Source organism: Spodoptera frugiperda, chromosome 25 (genome assembly GCF_023101765.2).
Source record: "Spodoptera frugiperda isolate SF20-4 chromosome 25, AGI-APGP_CSIRO_Sfru_2.0, whole genome shotgun sequence".
Classification (NCBI taxonomy): Eukaryota; Metazoa; Arthropoda; class Insecta; order Lepidoptera; family Noctuidae; genus Spodoptera; species Spodoptera frugiperda.
This window is the reverse complement of record NC_064236.1, coordinates 9742359-9758477: the sequence shown is the minus strand read 5'-3', so window position 1 is coordinate 9758477 and position 16119 is coordinate 9742359. Positions and strand designations below refer to the sequence as shown.

Genomic DNA, 16119 nt, shown 5'->3' with positions numbered 1-16119 from the left:
TTAGGTAGAAGGTTATGGATTAATGATTGTATAAACCAGATGTTCCAGCTCAAATTGTAATAATTCAATTTTTTTTTTTTTGAATAACACTAGGATTTTCTCCTTTGTCGTGGGTGCGTTTACAAACATACAAGTTAAATGGACATTTGACTCCTAAAAACTCTATTGTGTGCACTACTATTGTTATTGATACTATGGTATTTTTAGATTTGTCTTCACCGGGAATGCAATATAGGATATTCAATATAAAAAAATACAATCGTTTTGTTTTCAATATTAGGTACGACCACAAAATGACAGATTTTTACAAATCTCTTGTCTCTCGCTCTTTTCATATACACTTAAATATGTATAAAATAAATATTGTTTAAATACCTGATGTCGTTCACCATTTCCAAAGCATTAGCTTTAGAATTCTCGTTGAAGTATTTCCTGATGTAAAGGGCACCCACAGCGATCGACATACTGTAATATAAAATCCTTTGGTCAATAAACCAATTAGGTACTTTACTTGAACTTAGGTTTAAAATTGCTAAATAAAACAAGATACCTATACCTATAACCTAATGGGTAAATTGAAGTTGTGTAATAATACAGCCCTCTCGAAGAAGACAGAATTTAATTCTATCAAATGCTATTGTTTCTCTATTTAATATTTGTAATCGACTTTATTTATCTATAAATTGTTGTATAGGGTGTCCCAAAATTAACGCAAGATTTGAATTAAATAGAAAACGCCGTTTTTATTCTTTTGATAGTTATATTTTTATTGACTCGTAAAGTACATAGGATAGGGTTATATATGGAATAACACATCGGACAAATGGCCTCCACGGCTTTGTTGAAATTTGCCATGACCATTCTGTATAAATGTGGCTGAATTTCGTTGATGCAGCGTTGAATCTCCTCCTTTAATGCACGGGTGGTTGTGGGCTTGTTGACATACTTGATTGTTGAGTGATTTCAAATAACCCCATAAAAAGAAGTCTAATGGTGTTAAATCACACGATCTATGAGGCTAATTTTGATCACCGAAACGAGAGAGTACACGACCTGGAAATGTCTTTAAAATATTTTTTAATAATGAAGACACGTTGTTCTATCGTGTAACGCTCCATTTTTAATAACCCTATACTGTTAGCTGTCAAATTGCTTTTTTTTCAGGGTTGCCAACCCTTCACTGCACAAATGGGGGCAAATTCAAATCTTGCGTTAATTTTGGGACACCCGTTACTATTTAATTGTACTATTGTTTTTTTATTGTAATTGCTATTGTTTGGAGTAACAGTGTATTTAATTTTTCTTCTATTATCTCGATAAATTGTGTAATCCGAGATTACCTGTAGGTAATTGAAGTAGCATTTTTTTAGCGTTGTATCAATGTAGGTATCTTTATTGAAAAGCAGGAGTAGGAATGGGATGGTTTTTATTCAGTAAGAGTCTGGCACTCCCTCTCGCCTCACCCAAGGCGGGAGAAGGATGAATTTATCCCCTTAAAAATGCCTTCTTGCATACTCCTTCGCGAAATAACAAGTGTGACATTGGACCTATGAAGTAGGTAGTTAACGTTGTCCAAATCATTTACCAATACATCTATTTACTGCTTATCAGCACAAGCACACGTGTAGGCGAACATTATTGAGTAGGTACCTACAGTAACGATACTTACTACTCTGTAATGGAAATACTAAATTAACTTTATTAACTACTTCATTTGTCATTACAATACAATTATCGAGTCCACGTGTTTAGATAGATTGTACTAATAACTCAGGTACGGAATGTGTTAGAAATGCCGGACGATTCTGAGGCAGAGTGGAACCTTTTTTCATTAGCTTTGTGTTTTTTGTATAGGCATTCTGCTCCCCAGAAAAGTAGCAAAACTTAGTCACAGAAGACCATAGACTATAGATAGACTTGAGACTAACTTTTTCATAATGTATTATGTTGATTTTTCTAATGTGGATCAGGCACCTATAATACTTATAATAGAGAATAAACATGAAAACCAAGAAAACTGTTGAAAATGTCCCCAGCCACAGCAGACCAACTAACATGAAGACATTAATTGAATTAGCCAATGACGTGTACTTTCCATAAAAGGCGATAAGGTTAGCGTTAAAATGATTGTTTGCCAACAATTGGCAACTATTCACATTTTGTCCAAACTTATCATTTTTTATACTCAGTGCGGGATTTTCAAGCATTTTTATTATATTCTGTATAATAAGAACAATTAGAATAAGTTTGTGAGGTAACAAAAAATAATGCCATGGATTACTCTGGTGTAGTGTCCGGCTGGTCGGCTCTACTGATGCAATAGGTACACGTTTTCGTTTTGTGCTTAGTTCGGAACAAACATCAAGGCGACTATTAGTGTCCATTAGTCGTATCCGATAATAATAAGTTGTGATATTTGTAAATGCAATTCTACAAAAAAGGCACTCAACAACAACCAGTTTATCGTTTTTAAGCTTCAAGTTATATTCTTCTTATCCTTACTTGAAATAACTTATATATTTAGTCATAACATACATCCTGGTATAGAGTAATCTCTTGAACAATGCGATACTAATTAGTTTGCTATCTACTTGAATTAACCTACATAGTTAATGAGATATGATTATAATTAAGTTTTTTTTTCTAGAAAAGGTAACAGAAGGCGAGACTCATCCTACACATAGTTACCGGACATGGTTCCAGGGTCATTTTAGTAATAACTCCAGCTCTATGTCGAACAGGATCACCATATCAATCACAAGATATCAACTGTATCTATAGGACCTAAATATGGAACTCCCTAATGAATTTCAGATCGGTCGGTTGAAAGTGATCTGAATCCAATGACTTTCCGCGATGTACATCATGTATTTGTTGAATAGTTTATGAATAATTAGGGGTCTTTTACATCCGACGAAAAATCCGTTCTGGCGTTGATACGTGACGAATTTTCGGTCAGATGTGAATAGACCCATAGAGGAACAGGACTTACCTCACGCTAGTGGTATCAGCGCACTCCTTCCATCGGCTCTCCCTCTCTGTCTTCCCAGAGAGAGCGGTCACGTACGCCAGTTGACGTCTACGCAGGTTGTCGGTCAGGTAGGACACCGAAGCGCCAGCCACTCGCCACATCACATAGTTCGCTTGCACACGCTTTGGCGTCGATTCCAGGAGAAGCTTTTGAAAAAACACGCATTATATTAAATGTATATATTATAATAATTGTTTTAACAAGTACAGTAATAGATGGACGCGTATGACAAGGCTGATAAATTCTCAAAAAGAAAATGATAGTAGGTCAAACTAAGCATCCGAAAGAAGGCGGTTGAGAAGGTCTGATGGTATTCGCGTCCTTTAAAATACTCATATTGCAAAAGTTAAGACGCGGTATCGAAAAGAAAGATACAAATGGTGGTTGTAAACCTTCAAAAACCTGGCAACGATGATTATACATATGAAACAACTTTAATATTATTGTAACTTTCGTGAGACATACTAAATTAATTATTATGGTATCCTATGAGCCTCTAGCATGGCTTGAAACTAGTCGAGTTCCTCGTCAAACAAATACGTGAGTAAGCCGATAACATAATAATTAATAAAACTTAACATTGAATGGAATGAAATATTCTCATTAGCTTTAACTTCGTTTCTAACAGCAGCAATTACATGTCTAAACTCGATCTCAGGGGTAGTTGACCCAGGTAAGGTTTCCCGTCCAAGCAACGACACAGGATGTTACCATCGATACTAGTTAACTAGTGCCGTTTATAATAAAACAAGATCTTCGAATAGACTCGTTTATTTTCTATCAATACAGCTTTAACACTTTAACTGCCACGTAGGTCACCGGTGACCTACGTTAGTGGAGTATTTGCCTTTAACAGTTTTCTGATGGCAGTTAAAGGCTTAATACAATATCGTCCAATAGTAAAAAGTTCTGAGAAAATCTAATTAACAGATGTCTTATTTTCTTCAACTACAGGTAAATAAATAAAACTGAAGTTTGTTTGATCGAACGCGATAATCTCCAGAACTACTGGTCTGATTTGAATAATTCTTTTTTATTGAATAGATCATTAATTGGAGAAAAACACTAAGTCGATCTCGATCAATAGGATCAACCGCGGCAGTAACTAGCAACTACATAAGTACCTAACTACTTCTTCGATTATAATAGAAGTCTGAAGCTACCTGATGTAGCTCTAGGATGCCTAGGTTCCGACATGTTCAGACACGTCCATAATGGTGTCTGGTTTCTATAAATAAAACCCTTTCAAAGCTCGTGTACGGACGTTACCGGCAACATTTTTCTACTAGGTCTCAAATGATTGGCATGCTTCTATTGTTGAGGTAATTAAATATCTCAGTTTAATAATGTTATAATCGTTGCCCTCGGCCTTTTGTTCATGGATCACTCGTCATCTTTTTTTCGTTAGCATTATTTTTTATTAAGACGTCCAAAGTACTGGAGCATAACTAAGAACATAGTACGAGTTTGTTTTACGATTAACGAAATCAAAACGAGAACTCGTTCGATGCTCTGATTGGCTGGCTCGACAAAACCAACCAATGAGAACGCCGTACGCGCTCTCGTTTCAATCACAGCAAACTCGTAATAAGTGTACTGATATAGATATATTAGATACTGACCTCTAAATCAGAAATGTATTTGGGTACGCTGACGATGGCAACTTCGTCTTCTCCAACCTTCACGTGAGGAGCGAGCAGGCGGTTGATGTATTCGAGCCATGGGATCCTGTGGAAATATCATTATTAGGAAACTGTGAACTTACCATACTTACTTGATAGAATATAAGTTTGCCATGTTTCTATAATACCCTATGATGAAATTGATGAAGAGTCCCTCTACGATTTGAAACTAGTAGAGATTTCCTCCATTAATGTATCTGAGTAAACCGTGATTCTTAGTTAATTTAGAGGTTTATTACTTTAATTTCGACTTTATTAAAAAATATATCAAGTAGATTATATATTTGACAGATGCAATGTACCTATGTCTATAATTTATTACCCTCACCAGTTCTCCTAACTGTTGTACCCTTTCTATTTCGTATATTGTAATTTGCTATTCAGATTTAAAAAGGCAATCGAATTGAAGATTTTATCGTAAAAATAAAAAGGTTTCCTTGTATGGTTCCATAACGAAAATTATAGACCCGGTATAAAAGCCTCGGCGAAAGCCTAAATTTGGTTAAAAAGTAGCAATCTAGAAAGAAAGTAGGTGATGTGTTGTTTTGAACCACTAGAACCAGGTCAGGTCATGGTTAAGTGTAGTACAATGATCGTATTGCAGCGAATATCAGAAATTGTTTGAAACTCCACGTAGCGCAAGTAAATTGAAAGCTTGTGATTTCTATGAAGACCAGGAGGCTCCAGTGGCTGATTTACTTCAATACTATCCAGACCCTGATCCAGAAATCACGCCTAAAATGTTTTAATAATATTTTTCGAAATTAAAATAATTTTGAAAACTTATATCTACACATTCGTTTAATTGCGGTACTATGTTATTGCCTATGTTTGATCTTAAACTACGCATTGTTTGAGATCAAATGTCGCAGCGAGCAAGTATTGCAATAGTTCGGTAATCCCGCTAACGTAATAGATGAGACAAAGTTATTGTTCTACCTTTCTCTTACTACACTGCGCTGTAATATCAGTGTTCTACCGGTATCACGTATTTATGTTCAATACAATCCATCCTAGTTGGCTTTATGAAGTTTGTCAGGTAGGTAAAGATAAGTTCTCAGATCGCGAAAATTCATTTCCTAATCAGATTTTCACAGTATTTTGTGAATATTCGCTTGAATCCTATTTAAGGACATTCAAATGCTTTGCTTATACATATAAATAAGGTATCAAAGACGTACTTGGGGAACTTTTCAGAAAGTTCAGCAATGGTCATGGGGTTGTACAGGCTGGTGGCATTACGACGTTTTTCCAATGGCAAGGATATCTGTAAGAAAATTATAGGTTTTTAGTTTTCTGCATTGAACATTCTACATTTACCTTATATTTTTATTTTGTTGCTACTTTTCGATCACGAGCTCTATATTTTAGCAAAAATGTGAAACATGAAGCTGATTTATACGTATTGAACGTGTAACAAAGCCTTTTCCTTATTTACTGAACAATACCGAGCCTTTGACTTACATTCGCAAGCTTCATTTCAAATTGTAGGGATTCCTTGAGCTCGGTCTCGGCGCGGGGGCGCTCAGCTCCCAGCAGCACGGCGATGTCAACCATGTAATCATAGTAGGCCTGCACGAGCTTGTCGCTAAAGCCGCGGTTCAGGTATTCCCTGCTCAGACCTAGAGACGCCTGGTCCAGCTGTTAGAAAACATACACTTAGCAAGTCACTCACTCAACATTGTACATGAAACGTTCGCATTATAAGAACAAAAAACATTCGCTGAGTAAATATGAATTCGCGGTAAACACAGCTATCAGTCTTAGGTAAGTTTAACGAGCGGCCACATTACAGTACTTATGTGGTCACACGTAACGAACACTCAAAAAAATGCGCCTACTTCTTGTTACAAGGTCGGCCGACCGGATCAATATGATCTATAAGAAATTACTGAGAAGCAGCTACGTTATTATTATTCTTACATCGATGATGCGCTTGGTAGAGTTCTTGACGTCGACGCTTATGGAGAAGTCAAGGAAGTAATCCACGGAGTAACCGGCAGCCCTGAAGTTGTACACAGACTTTTCCCAAGTGAAGGATTTCTCGTCCCAGTTGTTGCCGTCGAGCACGGGCCAGCCGCCGAGCCTCTTCAGCATGTCAAGCAGGGGTTGTACTCCTCGCGACTCGATGGCAGCTAGCATCAAATAAATATGCGAATCATGTAGTTTAATCGGTACTAATACAAGGAAGGAAGATAAGAACGAACATTAAACCAAAATATTGAAAAAGAATGATGCACAATGTGCGGAAAAAAATAAATAAAAAATATCCAAGTGCACCGATTCTGCGAAATGCTCGGCACTCTTTAGTAGAAAACTACATTCACTTAGTATGCAACGTGCGCCTCGCACTCAAAACCTTTTGCTATCCTTGTTTGGTGTTGCCATACCTACTGTAGTCCAGTTTCGTTCCAGTTCGATCATTCATCACTTACGTCACCGTGATTGTGTAAATAACGGAAGCAACATCATTTAGTTCACTTTCACCCACATTTAATTCCACAACAGGTTTAAGTAACAGTTAAATAATAAATTGTCGTAATTAAGCTCATTATGTCCTGCGCTAGGTTCAGATAGACACGCGATGTCACGTTATTGCGTACAATTGAGTGTCTTAACTTCGTTGACCCGCTTTGTAAATCAAAGTAATCTAGGCTCCGATCTCTCTGTTTTCGGAATTAAATTTGCCACTTATCTTGTAATCAATTCATTAATTTTAACTACTATACGATTGCTAGTTGTTCTAGCTAAATAAAAATGAATTATGAATTGCATTAAACCTCGCAAAGCTATATGCAGACGGCTCTAACGCTCACCGAGAAAATAAATCCACAAAAGTTTTAAGCTTTTATAATTGAAAAATTCTTTGTTGTAAACTAGTTGAGAAGCATTATATTCAAAATGTAATAACAATCGAGCAACTCGCCGACTGTTTACGGAGAGTGAATTAAGTTTGTTTACTTTGGCTTCCAATTTGCGGTTATCTTGTTGGGGCCCAAAGTTTGTTGTCTTTATGCGAAAATAGTTTGTAAAATTTATCTAATAGCAATTTAATACCTACAAACTCACGGAAGTTTTAAATTAAAATGAAATAATGGCTTCCTCTCTAGTCCTGCGTTGTGAGTAATGAAACTCGTGTCGTGTTGTAGGACAGGATGGTCGTGTCGCGAAATATAATTAAAAGTTGAGTGCACCTGGCGGCTGGCAGCCTGACAGCCCGGCACCACTCTATTGTCTGTTGCTACTTCGTCGGAGAAATAATGTTGCAAAACAACAGCAGGTATAACGCTTATATGTTCGCCGATACATAATGTGAAATAACAAGATATGTTATTTCATGCTTTCAATACTTCATTAATTAGTATATACATAATTATGTACTCAACAATTACATTCCAGCCGCATTTTTATGTGTTTAATTAGTTATTTTGTAAATTAACTGTTATTATCTTCACTCATTCATTATAATTACGCACGAAGTTTAAAAAAAACGATAACAGTTATACGATGCACTCCAATTACTTTATATCTACGTATTAATACGTAATAAATAATGTAACTAACATATTATTATATCATTGGATTTGTATCGCAATGTAAGTAAAAAGTAACAGTGCGGAGTAACAGTTAAACAATCATCAGGCATTAACCTTTCATTGTTTCAACGCAGGATAATGGACTACTCTCACGCAAAAGTGGCCTCAACTACAAAGTACACGTTGCTATTATTATTAGAAGGTACGGTTAAATGGAAATATCATAGAAGTATGTGTTTAATGTAAAAAACCTTATGCTTAAATAAATGTGCACTTACTTCGGTTCATGCAGGCCTGGTACAGAGTTTTAGCCAGAACGAATGGTCTGGGCTCATGCTCCACAATGGGCTCGTCCAGCAGCGCGCGAATCTGTTCTTGCAGCTGATCAGTGATGAGCGAGAACGTGTTCACAGACGTCTTGTCGTCAGGAATGCGAGTGTTCTTCACGAAGGATCCGCAAGCGAAATCGTAGAAGTCATCGCACGGGTCTACCTTTTCATCCATATTCTGCAGTAGTTTTGAAGCTACAAAAAAGAAAGCCGTCATTTGCATGCCCCTTTTAAAAGTCATCCGTTGAATTACATAGCGTTTTATGAGCTAACACGAAATTCAAATACAATAAAGTTACAACAACGCTTTTCTCTTACATTGTTGTGGTTCATGACCACTTCTGACCTTGGGACCTCAATTTATTTGTAACACGAATTTATAATGGATTACAAAATAGAAATAACCAAATAGACTTTGAAATATTTACAGCTAACATGAATCTAGAATAGGGTTTCTTTTTCTAGCTAAATAACTAAGATACAGAAATGTTACTTTTGGAAGATGTTGGTACTACTCATGCCTATTTACAATATTGCTTTAGGTATAGATATACAAGAGAGTATATATACCTGTGTGGATGCATCCAGGGTAGGTGCACACCTTCTTATCTGCTGCAGATCCCACAGCAACAACTGATGGCGGCATGGACGAAGAAATTCTCAGTTCACTAGTCTGGGGTATGTCTAAAACGCAAATAAAACATGCTTCGTAAAAGGGCGATGGGAACACAAAGGAAAATCTAGTAAGGCCTACAGAGCCTTATATTACAGTAGTGTGACAGGACAATACAGGGTGCAAGCTCACATAAAATCAATATATTTTAAAAAAGGATGAGTCACATATACATATACTCATACACATATACTCATGCAAATCTAAATAAAATCAAAACATTAAGTTCTCGTTTTTATACATTTTGGTACGAAGTGGTTTAAAGTCCTACATGTAGGCAACGGTGTTATAGCATACGAGGAGTTTGATCATAATAAATTCAAAGAACGCTATAAAACTGCTGTTCGTTCCCACATCGCTTTGCAAATGTAAGTAGCCGGTCAACTGTCTATTTATTGTTCGATAATGTTGCGAAATTATAGAAAATTACTGAATTTTTCGTCCGCCCTGCCATGTTCTTCGAACGGTAATGTTGCAGGTATCAATTATTTCCCTCGAATCTTATAAAATATGTACGCCCTGGACAGTTTAATGTCTTCCACGTTGCAACGGTCGCACATAGTTTATTTCATTTCAAGCAAAACTTTTGTCTTCTAAGTTGAATGACGTGTAATGGTCAGTAAAGTGCCTGTGGTACTATGGGGCTGTATAGTGTATAATTGTCATTTACAGTATGTCCTTTTTCTTTTTATAAAGATAAATACAAGTATCAACTCCCAAAAATATCGAATAACTTCAGTAGTGCTTTGTGATTGTTCTAAAGCCTTGAATGAGTTTGACAAACATCAAGCAACATCCGAGGAAAACTAAAATAGGAAATCCGACGTGACATTACACGAATCCTCAACACGTTGCTTCATACATAAGTGCCGTGGTGCTGCGAGTACAACGACACTATGCTATGTGCCGTAATTAACTTAGTGAACGGGTTGCTGGTTGCGCTAATCTCTTAAATCCGAGAATCTTATAACCGTTCTCAGTAAGGCCTATTGTCCACTCTGCCTTGCTTGACGAATGCATGCATTCATCAAAAATGATAAGCGCATTTAACATTACCTCTTGGTGGATATGTTTCATTGTTTCTAAGCCAGATGCAAGCATTTGACATTTATAGGCCGCCTATTGTTTGTGAAGGATGCATGCATTCGTCAAATGACGCAATGTGGACAGTTACCCTAATACTTAGACAGAGCACCTACTATTCAATATTTGCACCTAATAATTACACGCGCCCGCCCACAACATCTGTTTATAAAAATGCATAACTAAACAACTAAACATCTCTGTTTTTCTTTGAAATCTCTAGAGGGGGATGTCAAGTGAAGCTGCATAGCAATTACCGCTTTGCAACGGTTGTTACTCGTGTAACCCAGAAAAATAGGTTGTTTATATTTTTTACACGTGCTAGTAATCTGCATTATCGGATGAAATAATTCTAGTGGTAATTCCATTAATTCACAAGTCCACAGTAAACTTTCAGAACAAATTAAACACAATCATTCAAGGATGCGTATTAATATCGCAAAATACAATTGCAAAATAAAACGTTTTTTAAGAATTGCACGCACGGTTTTATGCGTCAAATGTAACACGCCTTTTCAATACGGTTGTTGGTATTGACCGAATTTCGTGTTTTGAACTTGGCCTCGTAATAAAAGCGTCATACTTTCCTTATTTTTAAAATTCAAAACGATCAAGGACCTTTGAATAGATTGACTTTGAGCAAATTATCCATGAAACTATTGCTTCATTGTGTAATGACTATGCACGTAATGGTCTTCTAAATTATACGTACGGCTCATAGATAATTGTATGATCACTGTCCGTAAGAAATCTTTAATTTTATACTCAGGACGCTAGGTAGTTTGTCATCATCTTTGGATAATAAAATATTTATGTACTGGCTTTTCGCAGGTAAGTATCAGTTAACTAGCAGGATCGGTTTAAAAATCCGACACTTAAAGGGAAAAGTCGACCTTTATTTCTTTGAAAGACACTGCACATGATACATATATATTCACATTGATGTAGAATCCATTGCCTTGGAAAACGTTAGGAGAAATAAAATATAAGTCAAATTATACGCATCAAGAAAAAAGTTAATCTTAGCAATAAACATCGAGAAAAACTTTACTAGATCAATATTTGCAATAACGAGGTTCTTTTGTTAATCTTTCTCAATTCAACTTACCCAATTTGGTGTGAAAACTGACCTCTGTATTGTAATATTGTTATTATATAGTGTAATATCGGCGACACGAGTGCGTGCACCCAAGCGTGGCCTGGGTTGCGACACACAACGTGATCTAGTATTTGGCAACCCTCACCCGCCTGTTGAGACCATTTTCCACCGTTCTCTTGCGATACTAAACATTTTTTTTTTAAATAAACTCGCAACTAGATTTCGCAAAGTGGTATATATATATTATATCCTATGCAGTGATGTGCAAACCGAGTCACGTCGTTTCCCTGCTCGTTTCCTTATTTCCGCATCGTTGACAAGCGTACGGCGTACTGCCGATGCTAATGCGTTACATTCGCCGCCATCACTTATTCTGACCATCGACCAGTTAAATTCAAGGGATAACAAGTTAAACTCAGTTTATATCGTGACCTGCCCTCTTTTATCTAATTTTGAATGACAATGAAATTTAGTTTCTTATTTATACTACAACAAAGTACTATGTGCGTAGTACCGTATGATTTAATAACGATGTTTTTTTCCGTTTCTAATATAATATGGCCATCTTCTCTGTTTAATTGCTTGTTGTTGATTGATATATTGTAAGTCTATATTTAATTCGAGGTTGTCGATTCGTGTGTGCTTGATGGCTCATACGCAACAAAAACATTTGATAACGACTTGGTTTTACCGAATAAGAGCGTACATATATTACAATGTTTGATATACGAAGTTCATAGAAAAACACGACGACGTAAAATAGAGATAGCAGTTCCGTTTCATCTCATGCCGGAAATTTGAGTGATCGTACTGAGGAACGGCAGAGATAGGCAGAGGTACTCTGTCGATATCTACATTAAATGGGGTTTGCGATAGAATCATTTTACAATTGAAATTATTTCAATACGTAGGGATCTCGGCCGCTTGCACTAAATTGATTTTCTATAACTCCACTAGTTGGAGGAAATGAAGGCATCGCCTGCATTAAATGAGTTTTCCTTATCTTAAAAGTAGTTTGCAGATTCTATTGTTACTTAAACTAAAATTTACCTTCACGACAGAATAAAGGTCGAAGGTGGCCTTTGACCACAACTTATGACCAGTGACCATATAAAAAGGAACAAAAGGACTGAATCACTCGTAAAATGTTCTCTAATTACTCATTCGGTTGCTTAAGGACTTACATTTTGTGAATGCTAATTCTTTTCGAATATTGTAAAATGTTATGAATAAATGCATATAACTTCTCTCCATAAATTAAAGGTGTACTTTACTGTGTATCAAAGGCATGTAATCAGGGATATACAAATACTGTAAAAGATTTTTGTCTTTGTAAGTAGATAGGAATGGCGTTACTATGGAAAGTATGCTCACGCGAATTTTAACTAAAGTATTTAACTTGTGTAAGAAAATAAACTAACGGTGGGACAGTATTGCAATTTTTCATTTGTACATAAAGTGTACACTTAAGTATACACTTTATATAATAGTTATGTACATATCAATGAGTTATGAAGAATCTGATTAAAAAAAACGGTAATGTACTTACCTACAACTTTTTGCTAGCAAAATTACTCATCTAATAGTAACCGCAGATAATTAAGCATTCAAAAAACCACATCAAAAATGGGTATTTTTGTATCAAAATATATAATTAACGAGAATGATTCGCAAGAAAATAATATTAAGCACATAGATTATTGTCTAAAAATAACTTTAAAACTCTGATATGAATAAAATTGGAATATATTCCTGAATGAAACTATTATTGTACGAATGATGTAGCCATAACAAATATTACCTACTCCTTTGTTTCATGGTCGTTATATGGAAGAAAGTAACAAATAGATAAATAAAGCTAAAGGCTCTAACTTTTAGATTGTAAATACGGGGGCATTATTTTGTAAATTATGTTTTATATCCATCTGTATTTCTCCACGCTTCTGTCGTCTGCCTGTTGTTGTCTGCAGATGGCTGAACCACTTACCGTTGATGTCAGTGGAGGTTCGGACCAGGAGGGTCGCGATAAACGCTGCGAAGAAAGCGATGGCCAGGATGGCCATTACCCCCACTCCCAGCAACAGTCGCTTCTCCATCGTGGTCCTTTGACCCCAAAACGACGGCCTGTATAAAATACATGCTCATTAGTAATGAACAAATAAAATAGTTATAATACAAATTATTAAGAAAGAAAAACCTAGATAATCAATATTTTAAATTGGATACATAATTATAGTTCAATAATTTGTTGGCTTTATGGTACCCGGAAGAAGAAAAGAAATAATAAAAAGTGTATTGATTATTTAAAAAAAAAATCGAAGCCATATTTAAGCAAGGGTACGTGGTAAAGTCGATTGTCGATAGAAGGATTGAATGAAAAAAATAAATGAGCATTTTTTTTGTCGTCAATTCATAAAAATCCATAATCAAAACTGTAGTATATCATGTAACTGTAGTATGTGTATGTAACTATCTGTATTATTTTCCCTTATAACTATTTTCTAAATATCCTTCACCAAACAGCTTCAAAACAATTCAGTTATTGCGTAAATAATCTCAAGATTGCATATCTAACTGTGATCACTAACTGTAGGTTCAGTGTAACTAATTTATTTAATCCATCGCTGTACCACAACAAGGCCGCGATCAAGGCTGTTTAATATAATCAAATGTTGCTGTCTGCCTTCTTATTATCTCATAATAAGGAAATATAGCATATTGCCAATCTAAATTTAATAAGAGTGAGCCATCATAAGATGAAGATTAAGCTTTTATGCCAATTAATTACAGGTACCTACCTTCCTAAGTTAGAAGATTACTGGTAAAGCGCTTCATCAGTGTTACGGAATACCGACTTAATTAACTCTATTAGGTATATCACCTGTTTGTTGTACCTAACGTCTGATCTGAAATAACATCTCACGCAATTCTAATCCTTATTGTACTCGTAGGTAATCTAAACGTTTTGTAAAAGATTTTATTGCTTAAATTAACCAAAGTTGTGTAAAAAATTGAAATAAAAAAAATGAGAATGGTTGTTCTTTGAAGGAGAAAATTGCCTCCTAATTTTCAATTTGTTTTGGTAACCCAATTTTCGTGTAACCGTTATTTTCCTTGGTGCTAAACGAAAAGAAGTCGCTGGGGATCCCACTTGAACCTTTCTTGTAATCTTATGGGAATTTAAAGAAAACTCTTTCATAGTGTCGGTAACAAAGAGGCTTATACAGCCAGGATCCAATGTATAACATGTATAGTATAGGGACGGACGTTCAGGGTTGGTCAAATTCATAGACGCAACCAAAACATAAAAATATCTGTACTCAAATAATGTTTATGGTTCACACAAGGCATCATAAATATTGGTAGTCGACACAATAAACTTGTGAATAGTTTATCAAGCCTTTGTTCCGTAAAAAACAAAAAATAAATGTGTGAGTCAAATGAGATTTAAAATAATAACCACTTACGGCACATCTTTTATTTAGGGTGTACAAAAAGATGACAAAGGTAAAACAAATAATGTATTTGACATGAACAATTTGTAAAGAAAAAGGAAGGACGTCTCAGGCGCAATCTTTGATTTTAGACCGCGTGCCGTGTTGACCGGTTAGTATGACCCGAAAATTTTGTTACTTCGTTACATAATATATCAAATTATTAAATTTTATTAGTTAACCATTAAAATGTCACACAGGTCTTGCTCACTTCATGAAATGGTCGAATTTTATAAAATTTTTGAGTATTTATTGGTGTCAGGGACTACTAGTACTTTATGATGAATTATTGCTGAACACAGATGTTACAAAGGCAAATGTAGGGAAGGCGTCTGACATGGTACATGTATCGACCACTACAAGAGGCTGTAACCTTGACCGATGTTTTTGCGTGCCCTGCAAAGCACGAAGTCATTTTTTCTTAACGGATAATCATGTCAATTCGAACTTACTATATCCTTAATCAAACTGGGAATCCAATCACCGTTTTCTTTTTAAACAAAATACTGTCCTACACTAGGATTTTAGCTTGTATCGTGGGTGCAGTAGTCTGTAAGCCTTTGTAGCTATGCCAACAGTAGGCATGTAGATCGCAATCATCCCATCAGCTCATAGAAAAACACCACTAACCAAACATCACCGTTGAATATCATCCCTTAAAAACATTAAATACATATATATGGAAAACCTTAAAAATCTCATGCGTACAATGTAACACCTACAAAAGTTCAGTTAAATCAAATGTTTCCTTCTTGACGCTATAACTCCAGAACGCAAAAACCGATTTCCACGGTTTTGCATTTGTTGGAAAGGTGAAGAAGGTCTCGGGCTCCGTGAGGGTTATAGCAAAAAAAAATTAGGAAAAAGTCAAGAGAAAAGTAGGAAATCAAGGAAAAATCATTGTTGGCGAAACGGAGTTCGCCGAGTTTGCTAGTAATTGGTAAATAAAAGAAAGGCCGGCAACGCACCTGTGACTCCTCTGGTGTTGCGGGTGACCATGGGCGGCGCTGATCGCTTACCATCAGGTGACTCGTTTGCTCGTTTGCCTCCTATTCCATAAAAAAATAAAATATAAGGAATTTCTTTGACTTTGAATTTCGTGGTGTGACAGTAGTTCATCATCGTACAATACGTTTACTTTTCAATTAATAAAGTCGCGGTAACTACGTATTGAACAAAGTATTATTAGAAT

At 35.9% G+C, this 16119-nt stretch overlaps 1 protein-coding gene across 5 annotated transcripts in view; it reads right to left on the bottom strand.

The window, feature by feature from the left end:
• The window catches only part of LOC118262896 (neprilysin-2), a 56823-nt gene that overhangs the window by 3996 nt on the left and 36708 nt on the right, over positions 1-16119 (bottom strand). For all 5 annotated transcript variants that reach the window (XM_035574599.2, XM_035574581.2, XM_035574571.2 and 2 more), the window contains exons 3-11: positions 13421-13557; positions 9149-9262; positions 8528-8773; positions 6637-6848; positions 6178-6354; positions 5895-5980; positions 4654-4759; positions 2993-3177; positions 376-465 (exon numbers count right to left, since the gene is read on the bottom strand). In XM_035574599.2, coding sequence (XP_035430492.1) covers positions 376-465; positions 2993-3177; positions 4654-4759; positions 5895-5980; positions 6178-6354; positions 6637-6848; positions 8528-8773; positions 9149-9262; positions 13421-13557 — 1353 coding nt within the window. The remainder of the gene's footprint in view (positions 1-375; positions 466-2992; positions 3178-4653; positions 4760-5894; positions 5981-6177; positions 6355-6636; positions 6849-8527; positions 8774-9148; positions 9263-13420; positions 13558-16119) is intronic.